The sequence below is a fragment of the Colias eurytheme genome, chromosome 23 (genome assembly GCF_061535395.1).
Source record: "Colias eurytheme isolate Ceu_HAF_F1 chromosome 23, ilColEury1 Martin Lab GWU primary, whole genome shotgun sequence".
Lineage (NCBI taxonomy): Eukaryota > Metazoa > Arthropoda > Insecta > Lepidoptera > Pieridae > Colias > Colias eurytheme.
Window position 1 is genome coordinate 5,121,121 of NC_143002.1, and position 27,540 is coordinate 5,148,660.

At 34.0% G+C, this 27,540-nt stretch overlaps 2 protein-coding genes and 3 non-coding genes across 8 annotated transcripts; 2 read left to right on the top strand and 3 right to left on the bottom strand.

Annotated features, from left to right (window-relative positions):
- The first annotated feature begins 486 nt into the window (after positions 1–486).
- On the top strand, positions 487–27,488 carry Gyc88E (Guanylyl cyclase at 88E). Its single transcript, XM_090115548.1, has 15 exons — positions 487–662; positions 5,876–6,157; positions 10,481–10,686; positions 11,871–11,994; positions 12,837–12,978; positions 20,827–20,953; positions 21,356–21,560; positions 21,967–22,113; positions 22,492–22,624; positions 23,206–23,433; positions 23,886–24,245; positions 24,633–24,747; positions 25,594–25,675; positions 26,341–26,464; positions 26,837–27,488. Exons 1-15 carry the CDS (start codon positions 495–497, stop codon positions 27,154–27,156), a joined length of 2,763 nt encoding a protein of 920 aa, XP_089971674.1. The 5' UTR covers positions 487–494; the 3' UTR covers positions 27,157–27,488.
- TRNAI-AAU (transfer RNA isoleucine (anticodon AAU)) lies at positions 5,262–5,335 on the top strand. The gene has a single exon. It is a non-coding gene; the product is annotated as a tRNA-Ile (tRNA).
- On the bottom strand, positions 5,699–5,770 carry TRNAA-CGC (transfer RNA alanine (anticodon CGC)). Its single transcript has one exon. It is a non-coding gene; the product is annotated as a tRNA-Ala (tRNA).
- TRNAA-AGC (transfer RNA alanine (anticodon AGC)) lies at positions 6,395–6,467 on the bottom strand. The gene has a single exon. It is a non-coding gene; the product is annotated as a tRNA-Ala (tRNA).
- LOC149898287 (uncharacterized) lies at positions 15,837–19,067 on the bottom strand. 4 transcript variants are annotated; one of them, XM_090115542.1, is made up of 3 exons: positions 18,928–19,067; positions 18,412–18,631; positions 15,837–16,862 (listed from the first exon to the last, which is right to left on the bottom strand). In XM_090115542.1, the coding sequence occupies exons 1-3, from the start codon at positions 19,033–19,035 to the stop codon at positions 16,063–16,065; spliced, it is 1,128 nt and encodes a 375-aa protein (XP_089971668.1). In that variant the 5' UTR covers positions 19,036–19,067; the 3' UTR covers positions 15,837–16,062. The 4 variants fall into 4 exon arrangements, with proteins under 4 accessions (XP_089971668.1, XP_089971670.1, XP_089971671.1 ...); XM_090115544.1 differs by having other exon boundaries at positions 18,412–18,620; positions 18,928–19,059; XM_090115545.1 differs by having other exon boundaries at positions 18,412–18,620; positions 18,879–19,015.
- Positions 27,489–27,540: the final 52 nt, after the last annotated feature.

The window sequence follows — 27,540 nt, forward strand, 5'->3', positions numbered from 1 at the left end:
TGCCAATACGGCCGACAATTACCTACAGGCCATTAAAAAATATTCCGAATTAGCGCCTATCACGAAGATCGGTCAAAGATGCTATGAATGGTTCCGTTGTGGCTCTTTATGCAAAAGTGCAAAGTTGCAAATTGGCCCCTACTACGGTAGTCGAATCGATATTAATTAGTATTATTCCTTATATCCTATCAAGCATCCTACAATGATTATAACTATAGAAACATTAATGTTTGTTACTCTCACACAGGAACGGGTGAAAAAGGGTGAATCTTTTAACCAGATATTCATGAAATATGTGGTTAAAAGATTATTCTAGCCTGAATAGAAAGCGAGTTCCATGATGGGGATGTGGTATAAATTGTATTCGTTATTTTTAACGTGTTCTTTCCGAGTTGATTCAAAGTTTTAACATATTTTTTCTATAACACGAATACTACGTGTTAAATACGTAGTATTTATTAATTAATGAATTATCTTTATCAACAGGCGCCACAATGTACGGGCTCCTTCTAGAGAACATGGCGGAGTACATCCGCCAAACGTACGGCGAAGAGCGCTGGGAGGACATACGGAGACAGGCGGGGGTCGAACAGCCCTCCTTCTCCGTGCACCAAGTATACCCGGAGAACCTGATCACACGACTCGCGAAGAAGGCACAAGAGGTATGTTTGAATAGACCTTAAAACGGTTGTAATTATCGTAGCTAGTAGAAGGAAGAACCAGCGAGATAGCAAAAGAACGACGTAGTTTGTGAGTAAATGACCATTGTAAATGCTAGGTAGTTTGTCGGAGAACCATCACTCGCGAAGTTTTTCCACGACTCGCGAAGAAAATACAAGATGTGTACATGAACAGATGCTGCGAAAGTTTGCGAGTATTTCATAATTCATACATATTTCATAGTTTACACGTAATATCATCACACATCGATTCCTATTGCGCTGATTACACCTAACGAGTACAGTGGCGAGTCAGTGTCCTCGGCCGAGTGCTCGGTTGGTATAAACACTTCAACGAGAAGAGCGGCGAGACAGTCACTAGAATCCCAATTTGTTTACTCGGCCGAGTACCCACTCGCTATCCCGCTCGGCAGGTATAAACACGCACTCGTCGCGTCACTCGGCCACTCGCCACTCGTTCGTTTCGTCATTGTATTTTTTCAAAGAATTATTATTTTTATTTATTATTTCTAATAAATCCCACAATTCGTTAATAATATCTGGTAACAGCCGATTTAAAACCCGTTTAAATTCTTTTTTTTTTCGATCCATTGCAGACGTCCGCGTCGTGATCAAAACTGAACTGACTCGCCACTAGTGAAATACGTGTAAACACCCACTCGGTTCGGCAACTGTCTCGGCCGAGAGCGTATTTACTGACTCGCCACTGTACTCGTTAGGTGTAATCAGCGCATATATTCCTACAAACATTTATTATTATTTTTAATTTTATAACAACCAAATAACTAACTCGAATCAGAGGATTTTTAATCAGTTCTGAAATTAAACTAAACGAATATTGCATTAATTATTCTTATAGACATTTATAAGTAGAGACAGTGTCTAGTATAATCTATCTGCTAACAGTAGTTAACTAGATAATTAAAAAATAATTATCACAGTGTATAAAGAATGTGAATCATGCAACAATTTCGAGTTCAATCCATCATTGACTCGTGCTAAAACGATCGAGCTAAAAATATTTCTAATGGCCAACCGATCGTTCGAGTGATGATATATTTATAATGTTTATATCGTATAAAAATAAAATACTTTGATCTGTCTGCGTCTACGAATCCATTCTTAATAAACGTCTTATGACAAATTAGGCAATGACCTTTGAAAAAGTTTTTGGATGACCAACTTTTGTTATAGTTGCTGTAAGTTCGGAGTCGGAATCACAATGGTGATCTATATAATATACGTACATATATAAAAATGAAACCCGGTTCGCGTTGTCACGGCATCACGTGTGAACGGGTGGACCGATTTCGATAATTTTTTTTTTATTATATTCCTTGAAGTACGAGGATGGTTCTTAATACTCTCATAAGAGATCTCATTCTCTCTTCATTTCTCTACTTTGATCTCTGATTCTCTACATAGGTTCATAGAGAAAACATAAATAGGTACCACGGGCGAAGCCCTAGCCGGGGCGGACCGCTAGTAATTATATAAAATTGTTTGTATAGAACTACGCACAACGATTTGCATAGAAATGAAAAGGTCCTCTAAATTTTGGGAGTTCCTCATACTACACTTAGTTACGAAAAATGTATTTTATACAAACTATTCCATTATTATAAAGGACCGGTAACCGGTTGTTTAAACTTTTTCACAGATCTAATATTCTAATATGTATATCTAATATCTAATATTCTAATATATATATTATAAAGGCGAAAGTTTGTAAGGATGTACTATGGATGTATGGATGTTTGTTACTCTTTCACGTAAAAACTACTGAACCGATTACAATGAAATTTAGCACACATATAGAGGGTAACTTGGATTAACACATAGGATAGTTTTTATCCCGGAAATCCCACGGGAACGGGAACTATGCGGGTTTTCCTTTGCAAACGCGGGCGAAGCCGCGGGCGGAAATCTAGTCTAGTCTAGTCTAGTCTAGTCTAGTCTAATCTAATATATTATAAAGGCGTAAGTTTGTAAGGATGTATGGATGTTTGTTACTCTTTCACGTAAAAACTACTGAACCGATTACAATGAAATTTAGCACACATATAGAGGGTAACTTGGATTAACACATAGGATAGGTTTTATCCCGGAAATCCCACGGGAACGGGAACTATGCGGGTTTTCCTTTGAAAACGCGGGCGAAGCCGCGGGCGGAAATCTAGTAGTTACTTTCATACATTATTTGTTATTAAAACCGACAGATGATATGAAACCCTCCTATTTAAAAGATATTTTTAGTTCATTGAAATGTTACATTTTTTAGGCCTAACCTCGCATTTTTTAGAGGACGCAATTTTGTTTTTTTGATATGTTGTCAGTGTGAAGCTAAAACCAAGTTTGTGGGGTCGCCACCCTTGTCCCACGGCCGCCATCTTGAAAATAGCGGTTGGAATGGTTTTTACGATATATCTCTTAAACTATTTATTTGATAAAAAAATATCGTTCACATTATTTGTTGCAAATTAAATTCTCTACAACTTTGGTCCAGTAACTTTTTGTCGTAGAACTATAAATAAAAAAGTTATAAGCGAAAATGTTCAGAAATTAGAGATGTTTATATTTTTCAATAAAACTTTTTTTTTATAATTTTACGAAGAAATGATATTAGACCATTTTTGTAGATTGTTTTTCGAGGAACAACTTTTATATTCAACATTTTTTCATTACGTCAACAGCTAAGGTTTTACAGCGCTCAGAAGTGAGTACTATTTTTCAGTAGTAACTATACATAATATATTGGCTATTGGATCTTTTCCCTGACTCCACAACAATGGAAGCACACTGCAGAACATTTCAGCCCAGCTTTTCGACGTAAAAAAAACGCGCTTCCAGACTCTATCTCCTGGGTGGTGGGGAAAAGATTCAATAATTAATTATTAATAATATTGCAAAATTAATTATTAAAAATATTATAATAACAAAAAAAACAATTACTGATGACAAATTATTATTAACACACATAATATAAGTATACTGTATAGATCAGAGTACTGAAAATTAGTACTCACTTCGGAGCGCTGTAAAACCTTAGCTATTTACTTAATGACAAAATGTTGTACATAAAAGTTGTTCCTCGAAAAACAATCTACAAAAATGGTCTGATATCATTTCTTCGTAAAATTATAAAAAAAAAGTTTTATTGAAAAATATAAATATCTCTAATTTCTGAACATTTTCACTTATAACTTTTTTATTTATAGTTCTACGACAAAAAGTTACTGGACCAAAGTTGTAGAGAATTTAATTTGCAACAAAGAATGTTAATCAATGTTTTTCATCAAATAAATAGTTTAAGAGATATATCGTAAAAACCATATCAACCGCTATTTTCAAGATGGCGGCCGTGGGACAAGGGTGGCGACCGTGGCGACCCCACAAACTTGGTGATAGCTTCATACTGACCCCCCCTACACATCAAAAAAATAAAATTGCGTCCTTTAAAAAATGCAACCCCAAATGTAACTTTTCAATGGGGTATTTGATATCATTCGTGTTAACAAATGCGTATAATCTATACTAATATTATAAAGAGGAAAAGTTTGTAAGTATGTATGTAAGTATGTATGTATGTATGTATGGTTTTCACGCAAAAACTACTGGACCGATTTCAAAAATTCTTTCACCATTAGAAAGCTGCCTCTTTACTGAGCAACATAGGCTATATTGCATTTTCAAAAAAATTAGAGATCCTTACCAAAAATGCAATAATGTAACCCAAGGTGTAAAAAAATCCTCAATAAAACTTCTGTCATCGCGTGCGCTGCGGAATCTATTGAAGATAGAACAAAAAAATGTTCTACGGTATTATAGAATGGATCAATATCTACAAGAAAGTCCGCGATACCATATGTCCATCTTCAGTAGTTATGTTACTACAACAACTTTTTTACGTTTTCAAAGTAAATAGAAGTGCCGACAGTAATCAAACCATGTTATCCATACACATATATTAATCCTTATCCCATTAAATGATGTTTTATTATAGACTGTTTCAATACCAGCAAAATACTTTTTAAATGAAAAGAATTGGATATTCCATTCAAAAGATATAACGAATTTTTAAAAGTGTCAATCTACAGAAAATAGTAGGTATACTGTTCGAGCAGGCCGTAGTGCGGGGGTCACGGAGGAATTCTACCAATATGCGTCTTGACGGAACACAGTGGGGTTTTGGTCGGTAGGAATCCGACATAACCCACGGCCCCACGGGACGGGGTAAAGGTGATTTTCATATGATTAAAAATTAAACCTATAGTCCGAAATATATAGTAGACTTTTCACTGTAACGATATCGCTATCTATGCGGGTGAAACCGCAGGGCATTGCTAGTAATTTATAACGAGCAGTCATTTGTTTTAATTTCCACCGAATGGAAATGCCCATCGAAACGCCGATTCTACTGAACATAAACCAAAACCCTAAGCCAAAACCATATTAAGTACTTTAGGTTTACAATAATTTACAATGTTATTTAATATTTCTGGCTTTCTGGCACTTGAACTTAGTTAAGGATAACTATACATTGACTTGAATATAATTCATAATTTCGAATGTGCTTCCAACGGCCCATTAGCTCAGTTGGTTAGAGCGTCGTGCTAATAACGCGAAGGTCGCGGGTTCGATCCCCTCATGGGCCATTACTATTTTATTTTCTTCTTGAATAATATTTCTTTTGTTTTTTTTTTTGATAAATAATATTTTCAAATAATGATTAATGTCTGATCTTCTCGTATCCAAAATTTTAATTTCTATTTTTGTTTGTAAATAGAATAATATTCTCTGTTATTAATTTATCTGTGAAATTATACTTTCTTAATCTTTCCACGTTCAATAGTGTAATCGCAATCATTATAAATTAATTCAACTGAAATTTAAATTGCTGAAGAAAAAAATATGCTCAAATTTTTTTCATGATAATATATTTATTTCAAATGCAGATAAAAATGATATTAAATAAATTTTAAATAAGAAATAAATAAAAAATACAAAAAGTTTCCAGTTGGAGGTGCTGGGATTTGAACCCAGGACTTTCAGCATGCGAAGCAGACACTCTACCACTGAGTTACACCCCCGATAGGCAACTTGTCGAAATTATGCATGGTATTGGTATACAGTAATATAATTAAAGCGACTTATACATATTGGGTAATAATTTATCATCAACATTTTTGTTACAGGTTCTCGGCATAACAGAACGCGAATTCATGGATCAAATGGGTGTTTATTTCGTCGGTTTCGTATCACAATACGGCTATGACAGAGTGCTATCAGTACTGGGCCGGCACATGAGGGATTTTCTAAATGGCCTGGACAATTTACACGAATATTTGAAGTTCAGTTATCCCAGAATGAGGGCGCCCAGTTTTATATGTGAGAACGAAACGCGGCAGGGTTTGACATTACATTATAGGTCGAAACGGAGAGGATTTGTGTACTATGCGATGGGACAGATAAGAGAGGTAAGGAAATTGTTGAATAAATTTGTGACAGGATATTTTTTTTTATTGGACTTATAAAGAGATTCAATTTCGCATAAGTATATTTTTGAACTGATTATTTTGGTAAAACTAGTATAAGCATAAAAAAAATTGTGGAAGAAAATCATTTATAAGAAAAATGTCATAAAAATGTTCAATTTACTTTGCTGAGTTAATAAAAAACACAAATTAACACAAACTAAAAAATATAAAAAGGATTGGAGGCGCCGGGTATCGATCCCGGTACCTCTCGCATGCTAAGCGAGCGCTCTACCATCTGAGCTACGCCCCCGATACGAGACTATTGAAAATATAGCATCATATTGTGACACATTTTATTTACTTAAAATAATTCATAGATGGCGTATTTTTCAATTCCACAATATGAACAATAATAACGCCATCTATTGACATGCATGATATGTACGTAGTATATTATTATTAGTCTGTGTCCATATCAATTATTATAGCAATTTTGTAGTGACAACACATTATAAATTTTATTGAGCATGGATAAATTAAATATTCAAGAAATAATAAAACTAAAGACTTTTCTAAAATCTAGCGTCATAATTTTTATAAATGTATTTTATGAACATTCATTATTACAAAAATATTCTGAACTTATTGTATTACATAACATAGAAGTAAATCAAATTAAGATTTTTCCAGGCATTTTCGTAAACAGGGCACTTCTATAGCGAGATTATCCTAGGCCGGATCCTTAAATTTTACGACACAATTTACCTTTCGTGATAGTTGTATAAAGGTTGTATACGTAGTATATTATTAGACTACAAGCCCGCATAGGACAAAAATATGGGTCAAATGAACCACCAGGGGATATATCTAGAACGATAGCAGAGCAAAAAATAATAAGATTCATCACTATGCCGTCACTTGTAAGCTGTCCAACTGAGTGCAGATGAGAATTGAAAAGTACAGGTAGACTCGGTAAATTTTGGTCATATATTTTTGTACGGCATTCTTAACCATCGATAGATCCATTAAAAATAATAAGAAACCGCTCAGTGCCGTACAAAAATGGTGGTCCACCAAGTCGGAATTTTTATTTAATTTCCGAGATTTGCCGGGGGTAAATTTGGTCATTTGACCATGTACGGCATCTGTGTCATACTATTGCTATACTGCTTTTAATCCATTATTCCGCAACGCCGTACAAAAATCATGGGGACAAGGGGAAAAAATCGAGAGTTGTAATCCCCTCTCTTTCCCCACTCCAGGGGGTCATTTGACACAACACGAAATAAATTTATTTTTAAAGTATTTTATGCATAGATAATATTTTTTCATGTGCCGTACATTTTCGTTGGTTCAAAGGGGGAAAATCTGAAAAAGAAAAAAATCCATTTAACGAAATGTTTGCTTTATATTTTTATAATAAAATATAAATATACATTAATATTAAGAAGCTCGAGGTGGTTAATTATCACCTTGGAAAGTCGGAGTCAGGTGGAATGGACTCCGTTAAATTGATGAACTAATAAAAAAGCTATGAACGAAAAGATGTGAATTATATGCAATCAGTCCATGAATACAGGTAAAGTCACAAGCAAATGCTAGTAATATATACATATTCAAAATGTACAAGTAAAGCGCTTTCAAATGATACCAAACAATGCATATTTATCTTAACTTTATTTTTTTACTCTGTATGTTTTGTCCGCTAGAGGGCGCCACATTAGATTTTGTGAAACCCCATATAGCCTTTAGCTAGCTGGTCGCTGGTTATCCAGTGAACAATTCAGACGCTTCTAATGATATGTCATTTGTCGAATTCTGATAAGTAGTTTAGAAGTTACGAGGGAATAGATGAACATACATACATGACCTGTAAACAACCATAACCCTCCTTTTGCTTTGCCGTAGTTGGGTAAAAATATGTTAATGCCGTACTGTATCAAATGGCCATAAAGCACCCTTAAAATTGTAGCTTTCGTCGCTTTCATCAGCCTAAAAGATGTGGTCTGCACAAAAATGTACGGCATCGTTTTTTCCTAATTTATCTATGTTAATACTATTTAAAACAACGGATAAAGTGTAGAAAACTATTATATTTCATTAATCTACGATGTTTACATTTTAACAAAATTTCTGGTTTTGCATTTCTCTATAACTTTTTTTAGAACGGTTTCTTTTGAACGGCAATACTATACAACAATTGAATTTTACAATATCATGTTAAAAAAAAAGTTCCCGTACAGGGTCAAATGACCTTACAGCTCTTTATATTAAGAATTCGATGAAATTAAGATGATTATTGGTATACATTTAAAAGAACAATTATTTTTTGACGGCATTGCTTTTAATAGTACTTTTGAGTGCTAGATAATGTTTTGGAACCGAAGCCGTACTTAGTCAAATGACCCCCTGGAGTGGGGAAAGAGAGGGGATTACAACTCTCGATTTTTTCCCCTTGTCCCCATGATTTTTGTACGGCGTTGCGGAATAATGGATTAAAAGCAGTATAGCAATAGTATGACACAGATGCCGTACATGGTCAAATGACCAAATTTACCCCCGGTAACTCTCGGAAATTAAATAAAAATTCCGACTTGGTGGACCACCATTTTTGTACGGCACTGAGCGGTTTCTTATTATTTTTAATGGATCTATCGATGGTTAAGAATGCCGTACAAAAATATATGACCAAAATTTACCGAGTCTACCTGTACTTTTCAATTCTCATCTGCACTCAGTTGGACAGCTTACAAGTGACGGCATAGTGATGAATCTTATTATTTTTTGCTCTGCTATCGTTCTAGATATGTCCCCTGGTGGTTCATTTGACCCATATTTTTGCCCTATGCGGGCTTGTAGTCTATATTATTATAGTCCTTTTCACCTATGATGATTCCTGTGACACTTCATCGTGTTCCGAATTACGTATTTTATGTTTAAAAAGTCAAAATAATTTTAGTGCATAATATTTTTATTTTATGGCGGCATTATTACCAAAAATATAAAAATGAAACATCTTAAGCTTATAAATCAAAAACAGTATTGTTTAGTTTAATATAATGAAAAATAAAATAAAATAACACAAAAATATAATACCTACGCAATTCGTGTACATGAAATGGATCGTTGAAAAATCATAGAGTTGGAAAATCATATAATCGGCGCCCATCTTGTGATCGTTTGTCAATCGAATCAATCGTCTGTACGAGTACGTCAGCCTTGTATACAAGTTGCATTTTTATATTGATACTTTACGTGGTATTCTGTTATTTTTACTAATTGTTATTGTTGACTTTTTGCTGCTGTTGTTTACTAAGTTTCCTTAGTTAATTGTTGGCGAAATGCCGAAAAAACTAATTTTGGTACTTTATTCAAATCGATTTCATTTCCATATAGAATATTATCGATTATCGGAAACAATTGATACGATTTCAGTAACCGACATCTCTACACGTGTCAAAAATCGATGTGTCACAGAAATCATCTTAGGTGGAAAGGACTATAGTCTGTGGTGATAGCTACAACAACACCAATGGATTATTCTAGAAGTATTATACAAATATACAGCTTTTACTAATATAATTGATATTATTTTTAAAAAGAAATAAAAATAAACTGCATCGAGAGCAGGCCGAATTAAATACTTATTATTTTGCAAGCTTTCAAGTTTCAGTTTCTATTAAGTACGTCTCACTTTCAATAAGGACATTAAGCAATATCTCTCTTGAACAAATCAATCTATTATGAGATTAATTGATTTCTTGAACATATTCTGGTATATCAAATAACGAAAAAAAGGCCTACCAATTTGCCTATGAGATAACTAAAAGTCATACTGTATATCAAATGGCTTACCATTAAATAAAAATCTTAAATTAATAATTATAATTTACTAGCGGTCCGCCCCGGCTTCGCCCGTGGTACATATTTACGTTTTCTCTACGTAAAAACCATCCTCGTACTTCAAGGAATATAATACAAAAAGAATTATCGAAATCGGTTCAGCCGTTCTCGAGTTATGCGCTTACCAACACATTTTGCGATTCATTTTTATATTATAGATAAGGGCTCCCGCACACGGGCCACCGGCCACTGGCCACAAAACGCCGCCACCGGCATATTTCCTGTACTTTTCATACATTTTTATATGGACTCGTCGCTCACGGTTGACGCCGCGGCCGGTGGCCGCCACACGCTCCACGCTTCTAACTTCTCGTGGCAGCGCTTGTGGCTGTCGCGAGTGACTCGTGTGCGGTGACACTATGGTATTTTTTTTTTCAAAATATCCAACATTCACATTTTCTAGTAAACATCTTCCTACAGGTAGCTCGCCACTTCTACCACAAAGAAATGCGTATCGAGTTACTTCGAGAGGAACTGCTCTTCGACACTGTCCACGTGACGTTCCAACTAACGTTCGACAACCGAGCGTTCACACTCGCGTCTCTAGCTATGACCAGGGAAGAGAAACATCTGCCGATCAGCGCGTCTGTGCTGTTCGAGATATTCCCGTTTTGTATTGTTTTTGGGTAAGTTGTACAGGCTTGTATAGGTTCTCTGTGGTACAGGTAAGTATGTAGATTTACATTTTTGAGACGACTAATCATTAACACAATATAGTTTTAGTATTTAATAAAAAAATACCATCTATATTGTGTAAAATTATATGACCATCTATATCTGTATATAGACATATCTGTATATGTGAAATGATCATCCATTCTGCTCGATGCTGCATCGAGCAAAATGGATGATCGAAGATACTACATATTATCTTCTTCAACTTCAATTATAATATTTGTAGTTCTAAAATGATACGTCTTATAGGAAAGATCAAAGAACATTCTAAACTTTTGTACTCTACTGTATTCCGTTGCCATGAATTAAATAAGAAGACCATAATACTTATCCATCTTAATAAAATCGTTTACCCTTGTTCATTTTATTATGTAAGAATTTTTGTCTCTCCGCCATCTCTCTATATGGAAATCGAACCTAATAAAGGGTACAAAAGATTACGAACTAAGCGACAGGTGAAATGATAATAAAAACTAATGACACAAACGATATTAGATTTTTGAAAATTTTCAAACTTTTGCTTATTTAAATTGAAATTAACGAAAACATTCTTCTGTTGTTGTGTTGTAGAAGAGTTATTAAATAGTTTGAATATATTAATGAGCATTTTAATAAAAAGTTTGTCGCTTTATTCGCAGCTATATGATTTGTGCCCTTCAGGAGTTTTCATAATATTTCCTGATATTTTGGGAGTATTTTTATTCTATACATTTATTATCTAAAACAACATCAATTAATTTGGTAAGACTGGTACTGCAAAACAATTTAGTCGCTGTTATTTGCGGGGTAAACAAATAAATTGAAATTTATCAGACAGTCCTTGTCCGGGTGTACCGTAGTAAGAAGCATCTAAAATGTATAGTACCCAAGCATATGAGACTTATAACAATATCCCTTAGCCTTGGATTAAAAGAAGATAAGCTGTATGTATGTTTGTATGAAAAGAAAATATGTAAAATTCCTGTAGAAATTTTCTTCTTTCTTTTCCTGTACAGTTAGCACGGCTAACATAATTCTGCACCTGTGGAAAAGAACTTTTAACAGGCAACCAAGTATTAAGTACTCGAATGTTATTTTTATCAATTTTATAAGTGTCACAATGTGTATAATTTTTCATACTGTTTGTGTTTTTCAGTTCAGACATGATAGTCCGAAGTATAGGAAACTCGTTAATGGTGATACTACCAGATTTGGTGGGAAAGAAAATAACTAACTGGTTTGATCTGGTTCGACCGCTTATTGCTTTTAAATTCCAAACTGTGAGTATGTTCTTCTTATATTTTGATACTTTACTAACGTTGATATAGTTCTGTATTTGAGGTAATCCTTTGGCTTTTTACCTACCGTCGCATTTATATCTAGTCAGCAATGGCCATACCACGGAAATATCGAAGTACTTATATAATATATTTCATACCCTAAATTCGGCCAGAGCATTTCAAGTATCCCTAGCACAGCATAAAATGAAACCGAAAATATGTGTGATAAGTAAATCTTTTGAGACTTTTTTAAATTAATTTACAGCTAAAGACATCTATTTCTCAAAATGATTACTATTATAATCATCATTACTAAAAATACAATCATTACATTACAATTTAATACTGATAATCATGCTAACTCGCTGAGCGTACCATCTTGCGTACGTACGACTAAAATAATAATAATAGTTTAAAAAACTAAAAAACACGCTTTTTATAGAAAACCGAACTAAAAAAAATTTATCAAATTAGTGTATTGTCATCGGTCCTCAATAAATCTACAAAGTTTGAACGAAATCTGGCCGTTTAAAGTGGGTCAAAATCGCGCCCAAAGAAGTCGGTTACAAACAAACATACAGGTGAAGCTAATATAAAGCGTTAAAAAAAGACGTGTGACACTCGGGGACTGCCGCGGTAAAGCTATTGCATGCTATGCCTTCAAGCCACACCTCCGCGCCCGTCCCCGTGGGGAGCGTGAGGTTTTTTCGTTACGGAATTTCTCGATTCGGTCCCCGCGCTCAAGGCCCGCGATAAAAGCTATGCAATAGCTTAATAAACATTAATTGATTCATACCATTTTCAGATTTTTTTTTATATTTTCTATTATTTTCCATCAACAGATATTAAACAGAACGAATAACATATTCGAGTTGGTAACCGTAGAGGCAGTTATGCATGAAAAAGCTCCAGACAGAAGGAATGAGCTATTACGACTGTCTGACGAGTCTGATTGTACCACTGAAAAAAATCTACGGTTGAAAGGTAAGCTAACAGCTAACAGTTTTGTTTGTTGAAATTTAATCTACCTATACTGATATTAATTACTAATATTACCATATTATAAAGCTGAAGAGTGTGTTTGTTTGTTTGAACACGCTAATCTCAGGAACTACTGGTCTCTACTCTACTATCATGTATTTAGGTAACTAATTTATTTCATCCCGGGTCTAAGCGGATGAAACCATGAAATACGAAGAAAATGTTCAATGTTACACGAAGTAAAAAATGAGTTCTCTTTAAAACGTTTATCTATCCTGAATTTCGTATGGAAATATTAATAAATTTTTATTTATATATTAAGTATGTATTTCATTTAATAAGGTTTCTACCATAAGCTGTATTAACTTATCTGTGGTTAATAAATATTATATTTAAACCAAATTTAAACCATATAGAATATTTTCAGGGATGGTTGTTAAACGTTTTGCCTATGACGGAAGGCCATTGCCAGATGTAATTAATTTACATCTCAAAGGTATTCGTTCAAAAGTTTAGATAACATTTGACAGAATATGGTTATCAATGAACTTATTATAACCATTGTTTTTATTAAAAATAAAAAATAAAATATGGAAATAGTACTATTCCGTACGTTGATTTTAATTGCACAAGGCACTATTGATCATAATTTTATTTCACTTAAAATATATAGGTAAGTATTCATGACTAGCTTTCCGTCCGCGGCTTCGCCCACTTTGTCTAAAACCTAAAAAATTATATACTAAAACCTTAACGCATCACTCTATATATTTAAAAAATGCATCAAAATCCGCATACATAGGGACAGAGAAAGCGACTTTGTTTTATAGTACGTACCTAGTGTTATACTAGCAACCCGCTCGGATTTATCCCTTTTTTGTGACCAATGATTCAGTAAATCTGGAGTTATCGTTGGTCTTACTCTATATATTAAGATCTATACTTAATATTATAAATCTGAAGAGTTTGTTTGTTTCAACGCGCCAATCTCAGGAATTACTGGACGATTTCAGAGTACTGGATGGACCATTAGAACTGTAGGCCATTGCACATGTACAGTGTACCTACCACGGGCGGGGCGGACCGCTATTGGATTATATTAGCAAATAATCCACTTATATATCTGATAATCACAACTTCATTATTATCGAAATTGATTGAGTGACGTGAAGTTAGTAGTTTATAATTTACATCATAATATTATCATATCAGATTGATGACACAGTTGACAGATATATACTACGTACATACAGTTAGGAAACTAAGCCCCTGCGATGAAATTGTGACGTATAGCTATAGGGCTGTTACCTTTTTGATATTTAACCGACTTCAAAAATAAAGGAGGAGTTTATCAATTCGGCCTGTATATTTCTGTTTGCTTTTTTTTTCACAGTCGATTTTGTGGTAATTTTGAGATTAAAACTCGTTAAAATACAAAAATGGTGTAGCCTAAATAGGTATGAATTTACAAGAAGAAACAATCCGAATTAATACACCTTGTAAAAGTAAATACGTTTTTATCAGTGCTATATTTCGAAATCTTGTTTTGTTATGGACGCCGAAGGTTATATTTTAATATACCTAAATTATTTATAATGCTTGATATTTGTATTATACATATATTCAATAATTATTTTAAACCAGAATTTACAATACTTGTATGTAGGTATACCTACTAAATTATTTTTAAAACGATAAATTAAATTAAATTAAAAAAACACAAAATATACAGAAATAAATTAAAATTATTATTATACGAGCATAGAACCTCCACCTTTTTGTTTTAGGATGAAAAAGAAAATAGTTTGACAGGCTTATAGTGCTTGACAAAGTGGTGACGCCACGTATCGATAAAAATACAATAATTACATATAATATCTACATATCTTTTATGTGTTTATGTTTTAACATTTTGGTGAAATATATTATTTCAGTTTAATTTAAACACGTGCTTATAGATGAAGTTGATTTCGGCGATCATTTTAAAAATGCCACGTACTAATTGCGCAGTATTCGGCTGCTTGAATTCAACTATACCAATTATACCACCCGATGATTTTGTTCAATATGTCGAGAAAATGGATAAGTAACATTTTCGTTGCTGCTTTAAGAGAGAACACATAAACTGTAAAGTGGCTGAATTAATTTACAACGAATTAAACATAATCAGTTACTTAAAAAAACTGTTCATAGGATTGAGAATATTTTACATTATAAAATTTAACATTAAATTCCGAATTAGTCGTAGACCGTAGTAGACGAAAGTATATTTCAGTAAATAATTTGTTTTTTTTTCGAATGAAGGCATATTTAGTTATGTAAAAGTTATTTTAATATCTATACCTACATATAATAAAATCGTAGGAAAGTCAAAACTGTAGATTGAATATTTTTTTAAAAGAATACTTGGGACAATAGATACCGAAGCCAAAAATATAGTTAGGCTACAAACTGAAATAATCGATATTTATTTAACGTGAAATCATTGACATCACTTTTCTATACTATGTATCTTTGTCATTCAAAATATGTGGATGTGTCATCCGCTACTATCGATCCCCCTCACCCCTGAGTACCCTCGTAAACACGCTTGATGGGGGGGGGGAGCCATTTCGAACATTTTGTATGAAGTTTCCTTACTGTATGTATCTGTATATTGTGTTGATGATGTCCGAATGAAAAACGTCAGTTAAACGGCGTTGTTTAGCTAATAGGCTATTAATTATTAAACGGCTGATTGAAACAAGATGACTGCGACATCGGTAATATCGAGATAAAATAAAAAATGAAATAAAGTTTATTTGGCTCAAAAATATACATACAACGAGTTACACAAAATTTGTATGTACGTACCTTAGGTACGTACCTATATACATTTTTGCACTAATCTCTAAGATAGAATCAGTTTGAAATTTTCATTTCAGTATCAGTCTCTTTTCAAATATTTAAGTACCTAATAATTTTATTTTGTATGCATAAATTCACAACAATGCTTCTTACTTCATCTTTCATCACACTGTTTCTTCCCACCATCCATTTAGTTAAAATAAATAATCGCCTAGATGGGTCGGAGGAACTCTGTTTCTGTTAGCCTAAAGGAAACAAATCATTTTGCTTTTGCCAGTGAGGTATGTACGGATAGTTGACGTTTCCGTCATACGTACCTAAAACCTGCGAGTATGTGACGCTCCACTGAGGGTACGCGTACTCGTAATACTGGCCCGTGCTTATCCGACCGATTTTATTTATAATACGCACGTAATACCTGAGATCCGTGAACACCAGAATCCTATCCTCGTTGTATCTTATTTCGAAGCAACCGACGCCAACCAGAGACGTTCCGGACAGCAGGGGCCCGCCGTTCTGAACTCCCGAGATGTGGTTCACGTTCTGAATGCAAATGAACTTCCCCCACCATTTCGGTAGATACTTCGAGCAGTCGACTATCTGGGATTTATTCGCGAGCGTAAAAAATATCTTGTAGTTCTCTTTGACGTGCAGCATGTACTCGTAGCCGGAGCCGGCGTAGAGGAGGTCGTTGGTGAGGTTGGTGTGGGCGCCCGTGAGGACCGCTTTGTAGGCGTACATGTAGCGGGTGGGCGGGATGTAGTACACGTAGAGGATGTCGAGGCTGATGATGACGGTGACGTCGTGGCGCGGCACGTGGTCGCCGTGCGGCCCGTGCTGGTGCTCGGGGTTGGCGCTCTTGGGCAGCACGCGCCACACGCGCCACACGCGGTAGCGGTACGGCGTCGTGTGCTTGCCGGTCCGCCCCAGCGCCCAGATGCGCAGGTCCCTCTGCCGGTTCATGTACGGGTCCAAGTAGTTCGCCGACGATAGCAGCACTCGCTTGCTCAGGATGCACGCCGTGGAGAGGGGCAACATATCTGTAAGAGCGTGTTATTGCGGAAATATAATATTGCAAAGTAAATGAAAAATCTACAGATTTATGTATGAAAAGAATAGGCTATTTGACAGTATAAAAAATAAATTACTTTTTTGTGTAATCCATATATATATAAGGTTTTTGAAGCGATTTAAATTAATAAATGATATAAATAATAACTTATTTATTTATAAATCGTCGAGAAAAAACATCATATTTTTTAAAATGACCACGTGACCGAAAACATCCATGATTGGCTGCATCTGCCATGACGTCACAGCGGCGTAAATAACAAGAGATCCCAACGTTTACTCACGTCGTTGCTGAATTTCGCTTTTGGTTTTGTTTCTTGTAAGTATAACTTATTTCTTGTGATTCAAGGTGTCTGTAATCAGTTTTGTTCTTTATATGTGTTATTTTTGTTTGTCATGGAACCTAATTTCGAAAAAGCAGACAGTAGAAATCTACCTAAAGTGGACGCTATAATTAGGAAATAATATTGTAATACTGTGCTATAATGGTTGGCATGTTCTTTAAAAACAACCAAGATTTTTACGCTCCTCAATTGAGAAATGTGAAAACAGCTACGTAAGTTAATATTTCAATCGTCATTCATTACCTTTTTAGTTAATTGTACCTACAAACATGAATCACAATAGCACAATAATTATGAAGATTATTACATTTACATTACATTTTTTAGATTAAGTCCTTTATTTTTCATTTCAGCCATCCAGTTTATAGGATTGACGTGTGTGTATTGACTATTGATTATTTTCAATATCAATACAAACACGTCATCATCAATTTATATATATCATTATCTTACCTCAAGCAGGTAAGTAATGAGACGATTTATACTATGTATTGCAAATAAAATAAAGTGCCTACTAGGTATTCAACACCATACTTACATCGAAGTGGTCTTCACAAAAAAATATAACTGTTTTAATTGATATATCTAATATCACTTGGATTTCTGCGAGCTAACTGCAACCACTTTCTACGCATTTTTATATCTTTTGGAGCACATATAAATAGTTTGTCAGGGGTTTTAATAGTCGTATTTCTGCATCCAGGAACTACACACCACCTATAAGAACTCATTTTCTGGTTTTTAAACAGATTAACTTAATTATACTATAATTAAAACAAAAACGAACAATAAGTACTAGGAGCAAGTTGATGTTTACGCCGCTGTGACGTCACCATGGTCGCGAGACGCCATATTCTTCAAAATTGTGTTTTGGCGGCGTATTTGAATATCATGTTTTTATTTTCCATTTTCTCAATGAATAACTACAAAAAATTAAGAAACATGTGTTTTGTGTGCTCTATAAACGTATCTTAATAATTTGAGACAGTTTTCAAAACCTTGTCAAATAGCCTATTGATTGACTTCTTGAATAACAAAGCAAACTATCACTCAAACTGATTCAGAACAGAACCATTAAATTTGGCCAGTGGGTGCATTGCGGAAAAAAAGCAAAGAGTGTTATCCTAAGTATACGATAAAATTTTATAAGCCTAGAAAGGGTTGAAAAAAGTACCAATAGATATCCCAGCAACAACGGTCAACCGGCGCCGATTAGCCTGGTCCGTCCAATCGATGCTCGGGTACCAATTCTGGACCCTCGTCGACTCAAATCGCTGCCAACGGAAGAAGCTCATCCTGCTGATGGTGTCGGCCCTTTCGGGGGGAAACGTGGTGGTGGCCAGATCCCAGAAACCGTGCACTGGACTTAGAAATAGGACAAACCTGAAACAGGGCTTTTATCATATTATTTAAATTATAAATGTTTTGTAAAAACTTGAATAAGTATTTAGATACTAAAAGTATTCACTATATTTTTTTTTTTTTTAATTTTAACTGATTCTCTAAAGCTTCTTCTTCTTTATTTAAAAGCAATTACATAATCTCTTAATAAAAGGTATAATTTTATAATTCGTTCGTTGTCTTTGATTTATCGATAGATCCTCAACAAAAAAAAACTACAAATCGAGAACCAGTTTTTACCCGGCTTCCCAAAAACTTTGGCAACATCAATTAAAAACAGCACACTTACAATAATATCATGATACTTCACTGAACAAAACGCAAAATCCAAATTAGGTAATTTATTAGAAACGTAATTAAAACTATTCACGCGTGTCACACTACCATTCTTCCTCATTACTTAAAAGAAAATAGAGATATGGAATGATACTTTGTTGTTGTTATATTGTGTTGATAAATTATAATAAACAAGGCTGGAATTCATAACTAACTCGCATTTTAATTATGCTATGTAGCTATCGCTACATCTTGAAGTAACGATAATGCAACAATCATCTATTTTAGGTACGGTTATTTATTCTTCAATTTTAGAAGCTAAATTAGGTGCTCTACAATTCATTTGTAAAGAATTATATTACAAAAAACGCGAAAAAATATGTCACGTCATCACAATCGCGGGCTCATCTATATTATTATGTGTAATAATATGGGTCCTAAACTAATCTTGATACTTGAAGCACTTCACTACATAGTATAAAACAAAGTCGCTTTCTCTGTCCCTATGTCCCTTTGTATGCTTAAATCTTTAAAACTACGCAACGGATTTTGATGCGGTTTTTTTTAATAAATAGAGTGATTCAAGAGGAAGGTTTTAGTATATAATTTATTAGGTTTTAGACAAAGCGGGCGAAGCCGCGGGCGGTAAGCTAGTATGACAATAAACCCTTTCGCAATTCAAATAGTATTGTACAGGTTAGGTATGAAAATATAACAAGCTTGGGTCACACAATAAGCATGAAAGGCTAACTTCAGGCATCCTTGAATATCACCTATTCGACCGCTAGACCTTGCGCACCTGTTTTAATTATTTATAGGTTGGAAGTATTGAAATATATTTTTACACATTTAGTTCTTTTAGATTAATAAAATTATTTATTTTTTGTTTCTTAAACTCAAAGTATAATAATCTGTAGACTTTATAAAATTTTGTTTAATTTTTGTATCGTTATAAACTGAATTAAATAAATAAAAATCACTCCCGAATATCTTTACAATTTCAGAAGAAAAACAAAATACAGCATTGTAAGAAGTTTGTTTCTTCGTCAATCATTTCATATCTTATCTAAGAGCTGATTTTCGTATAAACACCGTCACTCACAAATTGAATTTATTTATAACAGACTTTTTCATCAGGCGCCTGGAATTGCTTTGAAATAATATTACACCGAATTTTTTTTTTTCTATCAAATATTTTAACTTCAGTGAAGAATAATTATTGTGTATAAGATGGGTTTGCAACCTTTATTTCGGGGAAATAATTCCTTCGATACGTATTTTTCCTATAAAGTGTACCTTAGACACGTTAAATGAGACTACGTCAAGGGCAAAATTGGATTTTACGATAAGTAAGGAGAATATTTACGATACACGCGGTCTGGAAATCCTTGTAATACGTATACGTAGTCTGAATATATTAAAACGTATGCCTAATTCTTAATTTGTTTTGTCCACGCTGTAAGGAAACTTTATGCTCGATTTTATTCTATTGTTATTTATTTTCTTATTTTTCTCTGTTTGGATTGGATTTTTACAAACAGCGTACAAAATATAGTTTTAATATTTTAGTCTTCTTCGAAAACACCGTGTGATTATTTTTGCACATTCTATGCACAATATTGTCTAAATTCAAAAGAATAGAAATAAGCACGCCAGTTTACACCAATTTTTATTCCACATATAAAGTCATTCCGGCAGATATAATTATATAATTTCATAAATATTACTTTCTCTCCCTTGTCTAAGAATTTGATTATCTTTTATATTTCAGCACTTGAAATGATTTACATAGATAAATTTAATACTTTCTTCACAATAACAAAGTCTCTCTGACAGATTTTTGTACACACATTAATATCTAGTGATAGCCTAGATTAGATTAGATAGATTCTATTTATTTCATGTATTTCAGGACAAATGATTTACATGGATAATTGGCGCATGATGATGTACCTTGGTACTCCTGTGATGCCTGACTTGGCTGCACTGGTTTCTACAGGACTGTATATTAATGATCTCTCTATGCATGATTTTAGCAGGTTTGTATGTTCGTTTATTACTCAGAAGCAGAACATCTAATTTTGTACATTCTTAAATTAAAGGAATCTCTCTGAATGTTCTATATTAATAAAGTATCATTCAATTAATAATAAATATCTCTGGGTCAAATATTGTAAGGCATTAAAAATAATTTCCACCATTTACCACCGGCTTGGAAAGCAGTTTTTTTCCAAAGCCACCTGAAGGTGGCTTTGGAAAAAAGACAATATTTAACAAATATTATTTTCATAAAAAGAAACTGATATAACTTTGATTTTCGAAACACTAATAACGTGTTTTAAACTATTCCAAATATATTTTAATATAATCTGAAATAGTAATAAGCTTAAAAAACAATAACTTCACAACTTCAAAACTACCAAGGCGTCATAAAATTACAGAGATCTCATGTTAGCCGGAACACAACAGTCTGTAGAACTCAAACTAGCGTTGGACCAGGAGCAGCAGAAAAGCAAGAAGTTAGAGGAATCTATGAGGAAATTAGACGAAGAAATGAAAAGGACTGATGAGTTATTGTATCAGATGATACCGAAGCAAGTTGCTGATAGATTACGGAATGGAGAAAATCCGATTGACACTTGTGAGGTACCTAATATCACTTTGTAACACTCGATAGACTTATTATTTTTCGTAATAGCTAATATTCAAACGATTTTTGATATTGTAACAAATATAACTACATAACTAGGATGACATTTTATAATTTTCTATTGATTTTCTATTACAATGTCTATTTTGAAAATGCTCATACTTATATATAAAAATCTAGCACGTAGCCGATAATGCCTGTAAAATTCAATAGAGCAGTAATGTATTCTTTGATAACGACTAGAAGAAATGTGGCTTTAGTTAAATAAAAAATGCTACAATACAGATCACAATATTTGCATTTACATATTTTTACTTTCATAGCATTAAATTGTATAAATATTTCCCTTTTGCCTCCCTTATTTCTATTTTATACCTAATTGAGATTAAAACTCCTTTCCAGATGTTCGACAGCGTATCCATTCTGTTCTCCGACGTGGTCACATTCACAGAGATATGTTCCCGAATCACTCCAATGGAGGTGGTGTCCATGCTAAACGCTATGTATTCCATCTTTGATACACTGACTGAGAGGAACAGGGTTTATAAGGTATATAATACAAGATAATATTTCTGTGTAGAATTTTTAAGTCATTTTTAATGTTTATAAAATGGTATTGAGTATTTTGGTACCATCGATTTTGGGGGTAGTTTCTGCATAGATATTTTTTTTGCAAATTTAATCGGAATATATATTTATGTAAATATAGTTGTTTACCTCGTTACTGTGTGTTACATCTTATTTAATAAGTATTTAAAACTTTTGATCGTTTGTAATATAAGTACCTAAGTTGTATTGTTATTGTATTTTTCAATACAGTTTTGATTAGCAAATCGCAGGTCTATTCACATAAATAAATTATCTCATAAATAAATTATGCCTACATTAAAATGCTAGTTAATCTTATAAACAATAATAAATTTCCAGGTGGAAACAATAGGAGACGCTTACATGGTAGTATCAGGAGCTCCAGAGAAGGAAGACAATCATGCTGAAAAAGTTTGCGATATGGCCCTTGATATGGTAGACGCTATCACAGATTTGAAGGACCCTAGTACAGGTAAGAATAAATAAATACAGAAACGGAACAATTTTCATATGGTCTAGATTCTAGAATATTGTAATCCTTAATCGGATCGAATGTTAAATAACAACGTCATACTAGCCCTTACCTGATACTTCCGTGAGCAGATGATAAGCAACTATTTTCTGTAAGAGATTTTTTTTTTCTAATGAATAATTTATGTATTTCGGTGTTTTAATTATGCATATCGAATCTCCAAAGGACGTAAATTTTTGGCCAAATTATAACCTTTCCGACCATCATAATGCACTTTTTACCAGTCACTCCCTACCAAACTACTATTTTTTGACCAAGATTTTTATTTATTTATTTATTTATTTAACACTTTATTGTGCAAAAACCAAAATATACATAAAGATTACAAAAATAAGATTAAAAAAAGCACAAAGGGTGGCCTTATATTCACTATGCAGTGATCTCTGCCAGGCAACCACGGGGAGAAAGGCAAAGAAGATTTTTACTATCTCGAGCCAAGTTCACACGACATCCTACATTCTTTTACCAAAACAATTGATTTTTTTGCTTCAGATGAATAAAATATTTTTCCCCTATTCCAGGGTCCCATTTATCAATCCGCGTAGGAGTACACTCAGGGGCAGTAGTAGCTGGTATAGTAGGTCTCAAAATGCCTCGCTATTGCCTCTTTGGTGACTCAGTAAACACAGCATCCCGAATGGAGTCCACTTCTGAAGCCATGAGGATACATATCTCCCAAACTACAAGGGAATTATTATCTCCATCTTATAAGGTCACTGAGAGAGGCGAGATTCAAGTTAAAGGGAAAGGTATGTTGTGTAAGTGGGCTTTAGTATTTTGTTCCTTTTTTTGGGTGATGTTTTTTTGGCTGTTTCGTTTGTTTGGTTTTTTAGATTACCTATTACATGCAATTAGTGTTTGTAAACTCTGGCAATTTTTTATTTAGTATTTTTTGTGTTATCGTTTATGTAGTATTTTGTGTGATCGTACATATCAATTTTCTTTAAAAATGTTCATAAATGTTATTCTATAAATGTGTTTGAACTTTGAAGTGAAACTTCTTTAGGCGCGTTGAGAGTAAAATTGCAAGGTCGCGTCATGGCAATAACGTCACGTCATATAGTAAGGTGACGATTTTGGTATCTTAGAATCTTGCCAAAGAAGTTTCACTTCTGACATGTGTGCTCAGCACACACGCTCTATTTTTTTCTACCTTCTGAATATTGAAATATTCTCAATTCTCTAACCACGAAACCCGCAGGCGCAATGAAAACGTACTGGCTGGAAGGTCGCGAATCCCGTCCCTCCCTCACCAAGGTAATATCGTCCCAAATCCAACCGGGACAAGAGCTAGAATGGGAACGCGCGGCCGACGTGCGCGACAGTATCGCAGAACATTCCGCGCAACAGTTCAACAAGGACTTACTAAAGGAATCTTTAAGTTTCCACGCAGGCAATTCTGCGCCTAATTCCCTTGTGAATAGCGCCGGGAATCTCATGAAGTCGCCGCCGACGGTGACGTCACCGGCGGAAGAGAGACGCATGTACTCGCCGGTCACGTTCCAAGATGTTGCCAGACGGAGTATCGCTAATTCCCCGAATAGAACGGAAAAGGATAAAGGTGAGGATTGAAATGGAGTATTTGGTCTAAATTTCTTAATCTTAGTAATAGAGTTTTCCTATTGTACAATAAAAGAAAATAAATTGGCATGGTTATGGACGGTAAAAAATATTTGAACGAAAAAATAACTAAGCAAGTGTTGCCATATTTGTAAACTTAGTTTAGTAGAATCACTTCAAGGTCTACTCCATCGAGCAAAAACGATCATTTGGTATGTGTTGTATGTAGCTGGAGATAAAAATATATCGTTTGTTTTTTTTTTCATCATATTATTATTTTCATTATGTTTCTCGGTTCCATAATACTCGGATACTACCAAAAGGACGGTACCTGGACCTTTGGAAGGCTTACGTTATCATTAACAAAAAATTGCAAATAATATTGCAGAATTCCGTCCGTTTCCTGAATCGCGATCCACATCAGCGAGCATGGGCGGCGTGTGGACGGACGCCGAGTCGCTCGACCCTCAACGGACTTTAGATAGCTTGAATTCGTCCTTTTGGTAAATTTTATTTAATTAATTACGATAATAAGTGTAAATTTAAAACCGTATTGATAAAACTGTCCCTAGTCTGTAGTTTTCGGGAATGTTCTTTACACTTTTTACATGAAATCTAGATAGTTACCTACTTACCCACTTAAATTTTTGAAACGTTGTTTCAAAAAATTATGTACTTACGACCTATGTATATACAGGGTGTCCCACTATTGGTATACTAAGCGCGAAGAGACTTGTAGTTTTGCATACACTGATCACGTAAAAAATACTTATACAACAAAATTACGTCAAAAATTTTTTGCTAAATTTTTCCTGAAAATCCATGTTTTCTTCTCTAGCTTCGCGCAGCCGGCATATACCGCTTCTCTAATGTGAGCATTTTGTCTATGAAAACATAATATTAAACGATAGCTCATGTGCTGGTGACAAAGTTGGGCGGGTTGCTTGTTATGGGTGTACACATAGAGTTTTAAGAATTCATCTACTTGAAAAAAAAATGCGTCTGGAATTTTTTAAGTATTTTTTACGTACTTAGCGTATGCAAATCTATAACCTCCTTTGGGCTTAGTATACCAACAGTGGGACACCCTGTATATCTCTTGCAAATAAAAACTGATTTTAGTTTTTAATGAAATAAAATAGTGTCTGATTTATCGAATTTCCTTGACATCGTTTACAAGATTTTTTTTACAAAATCCCGTGAAAATGAGTTTAATGTATTTTTTTCCACATTATGGTCGTTGAAAAATAAATAGAATTGTAGATATTGGAAAATACGAAAGGTATAATATAAAATAAAAAATATAACAATAAAAAAGAAGTAATTAAAAATGGTGGGTAACTCTCAAGTTACAGTTCGACGTCCCCTTGCAGAGTCGGCACGGCGCCGCCGCTCAAGGACCGAGACAACAACTTCTTTACTGAAAATATTGTAAGTTAGCCTTTTCTTATATTAATAGCAACTAATAAATAATAATAAATGTTGAAAGCCAGATAGAAATTTTACTTTTATTCAGTAAAATATTAACGCCATACGCACCTTGATTTCTAAATCAATTTGTTACCAAAAATGGCATCACATTAAAAAAGGGGTTCGGAAAAATTTTAAAATGCTCGATACATGTAAATGCTAAAGTACATTAAGGTTGAGAGAGAGCACCTAATTGTCTACCAGTTCAATAGCCTCCTTACATAAAAACATGTCTAAACATAGGAAAATAAATAAGAGAGTTTGATTATTTACTTCAACGCGCTAATCTCATTTTTTTTTCTTTACATAGCGTATTTATCGAAGTAAACTATATCATCATGCAAAGACCAACATGAGCGGAGAAATGCCGATATAACCGCGGGGCACAACTTATACAATATCACTAAAAGTATAAAACAAAGTCGCTTTCTCTGTCCCTATGTCCCTATGTATGCTTAAATCTTTAAAACTACGCAACGGATTTTGATGCGGTTTTTTTTAATAGATAGAGTGATTCAAGAGGAAGGTTTTAGTATATAATTTATTAGGTTTTAGACAAAGCGGGCGAAGCCGCGGGCGGTAAGCTAGTAAATAATAAAATCTAATATAATAATGTTCCCTTACAGCGCAGCATCCCTCTCTCCCCACCGAACTCAGCGCCCATAGTCAACGATACTCCATACACGAACACGCAAGTACAAACTACCGTCACACCTGTGAGAACCGCTTCACATAGTGGTGATGAAATAGGTAGGTATTTAATGTAAAAATAGTATTTATTTGTACCTAAAAAACCATGTAAATATGTATTGTAAAAGTTGATCAGTTTGTCAAAAAAATAAAATCGTGTGTAGATGTTATTAAAAAAATGATGGTGTTGAATTTTTTTCGATTTGAATTTTTAATATTAATTATTAATATGAATTATTATTTTTAATATTTTATTAATAAATTTAGATATTCTGTTAAAATAGTTATGAAAAAACTGATGTTGACCGAAATGTGCTCTAAAGTTGTACTTGTAGGTACGCTTCGATAATATCAAATTATTCCAGCATTCAATTCTTAGAATAATAATCTTCTGTATATAAAAAAGATGTTATAAAGCTATATTTGTTCTAGAGACAGATACGGAATACCAAGACGCACACACAGACATGGCCCACATTTGCCCCGTCACAGAGAACATTGAGCCAAATCTGCCCAAACAGGGCAAAGTTGGCCGTTTTCGGGCCAGAATAGCGCCCGGGCATAATAAAATGTGCTCTAATTCTAAACTTTCCAAGGAATCTATAAAGGATAAACCACAGACTCCGCCAACGAATGTCCAACCTCATGGCCATCACCACACAAAGAATGTTAACCATCACCAATGTTGTGGCGCATTTGGCAACCCTCATGTTAGACACAAATCCAATAATGCTAGCTGCCATTTGATTTAGAGAGAAAGAAACTATTTTAAAAGATGTACAAACAATCGTAAAAATATGAAGAAAATAAACATACACGGGAAATGAAAAAGAGCATGTGTGCAGAGCGCACGTGTCATAAGTGAAACTTCTTTGGCAAGATTCAAAGACACCAAAAACATCGAAGATATAAAGAAGTTTCACATAAAAAAGTGAGATTTGAAACTGGATTCAACTCCCGATATTTGAATTAGGATTACCCCACTAAATATCAACTGCGTAGAAAAAATAGGTATATCTTTATAATAAATCTGTAAATGTCTATAGTTTAGTAAAATGTTAAAATTCCGTGAAGAATCTCGGCTTACGGCACAGATGAAATTAATGCAATTACATAAATTAATAATCTTCAATTTA

Bases quoted from the DNA above. Each gene is read 5' to 3' on its own strand.
- Gyc88E (XM_090115548.1), top strand. From the start codon at position 495: ATGTACGGGCTCCTTCTAGAGAACATGGCGGAGTACATCCGCCAAACG. The intron at 6,158-10,480 runs GTAAGGAAATTG...ATCTTCCTACAG, and splicing joins CGATGGGACAGATAAGAGAG to GTAGCTCGCCACTTCTACCA. The intron at 11,995-12,836 runs GTGAGTATGTTC...TTCCATCAACAG, and splicing joins TTGCTTTTAAATTCCAAACT to ATATTAAACAGAACGAATAA.
- LOC149898287 (XM_090115542.1), bottom strand. From the start codon at position 19,035: ATGAGGAAGAATGGTAGTGTGACACGCGTGAATAGTTTTAATTACGTT. The intron at 18,632-18,927 runs GTAAGTGTGCTG...ATATGATAAAAG, and splicing joins TGAAGTATCATGATATTATT to CCCTGTTTCAGGTTTGTCCT. The intron at 16,863-18,411 runs GTACTTTTTTCA...ACGCTCTTACAG, and splicing joins TGTTGCTGGGATATCTATTG to ATATGTTGCCCCTCTCCACG.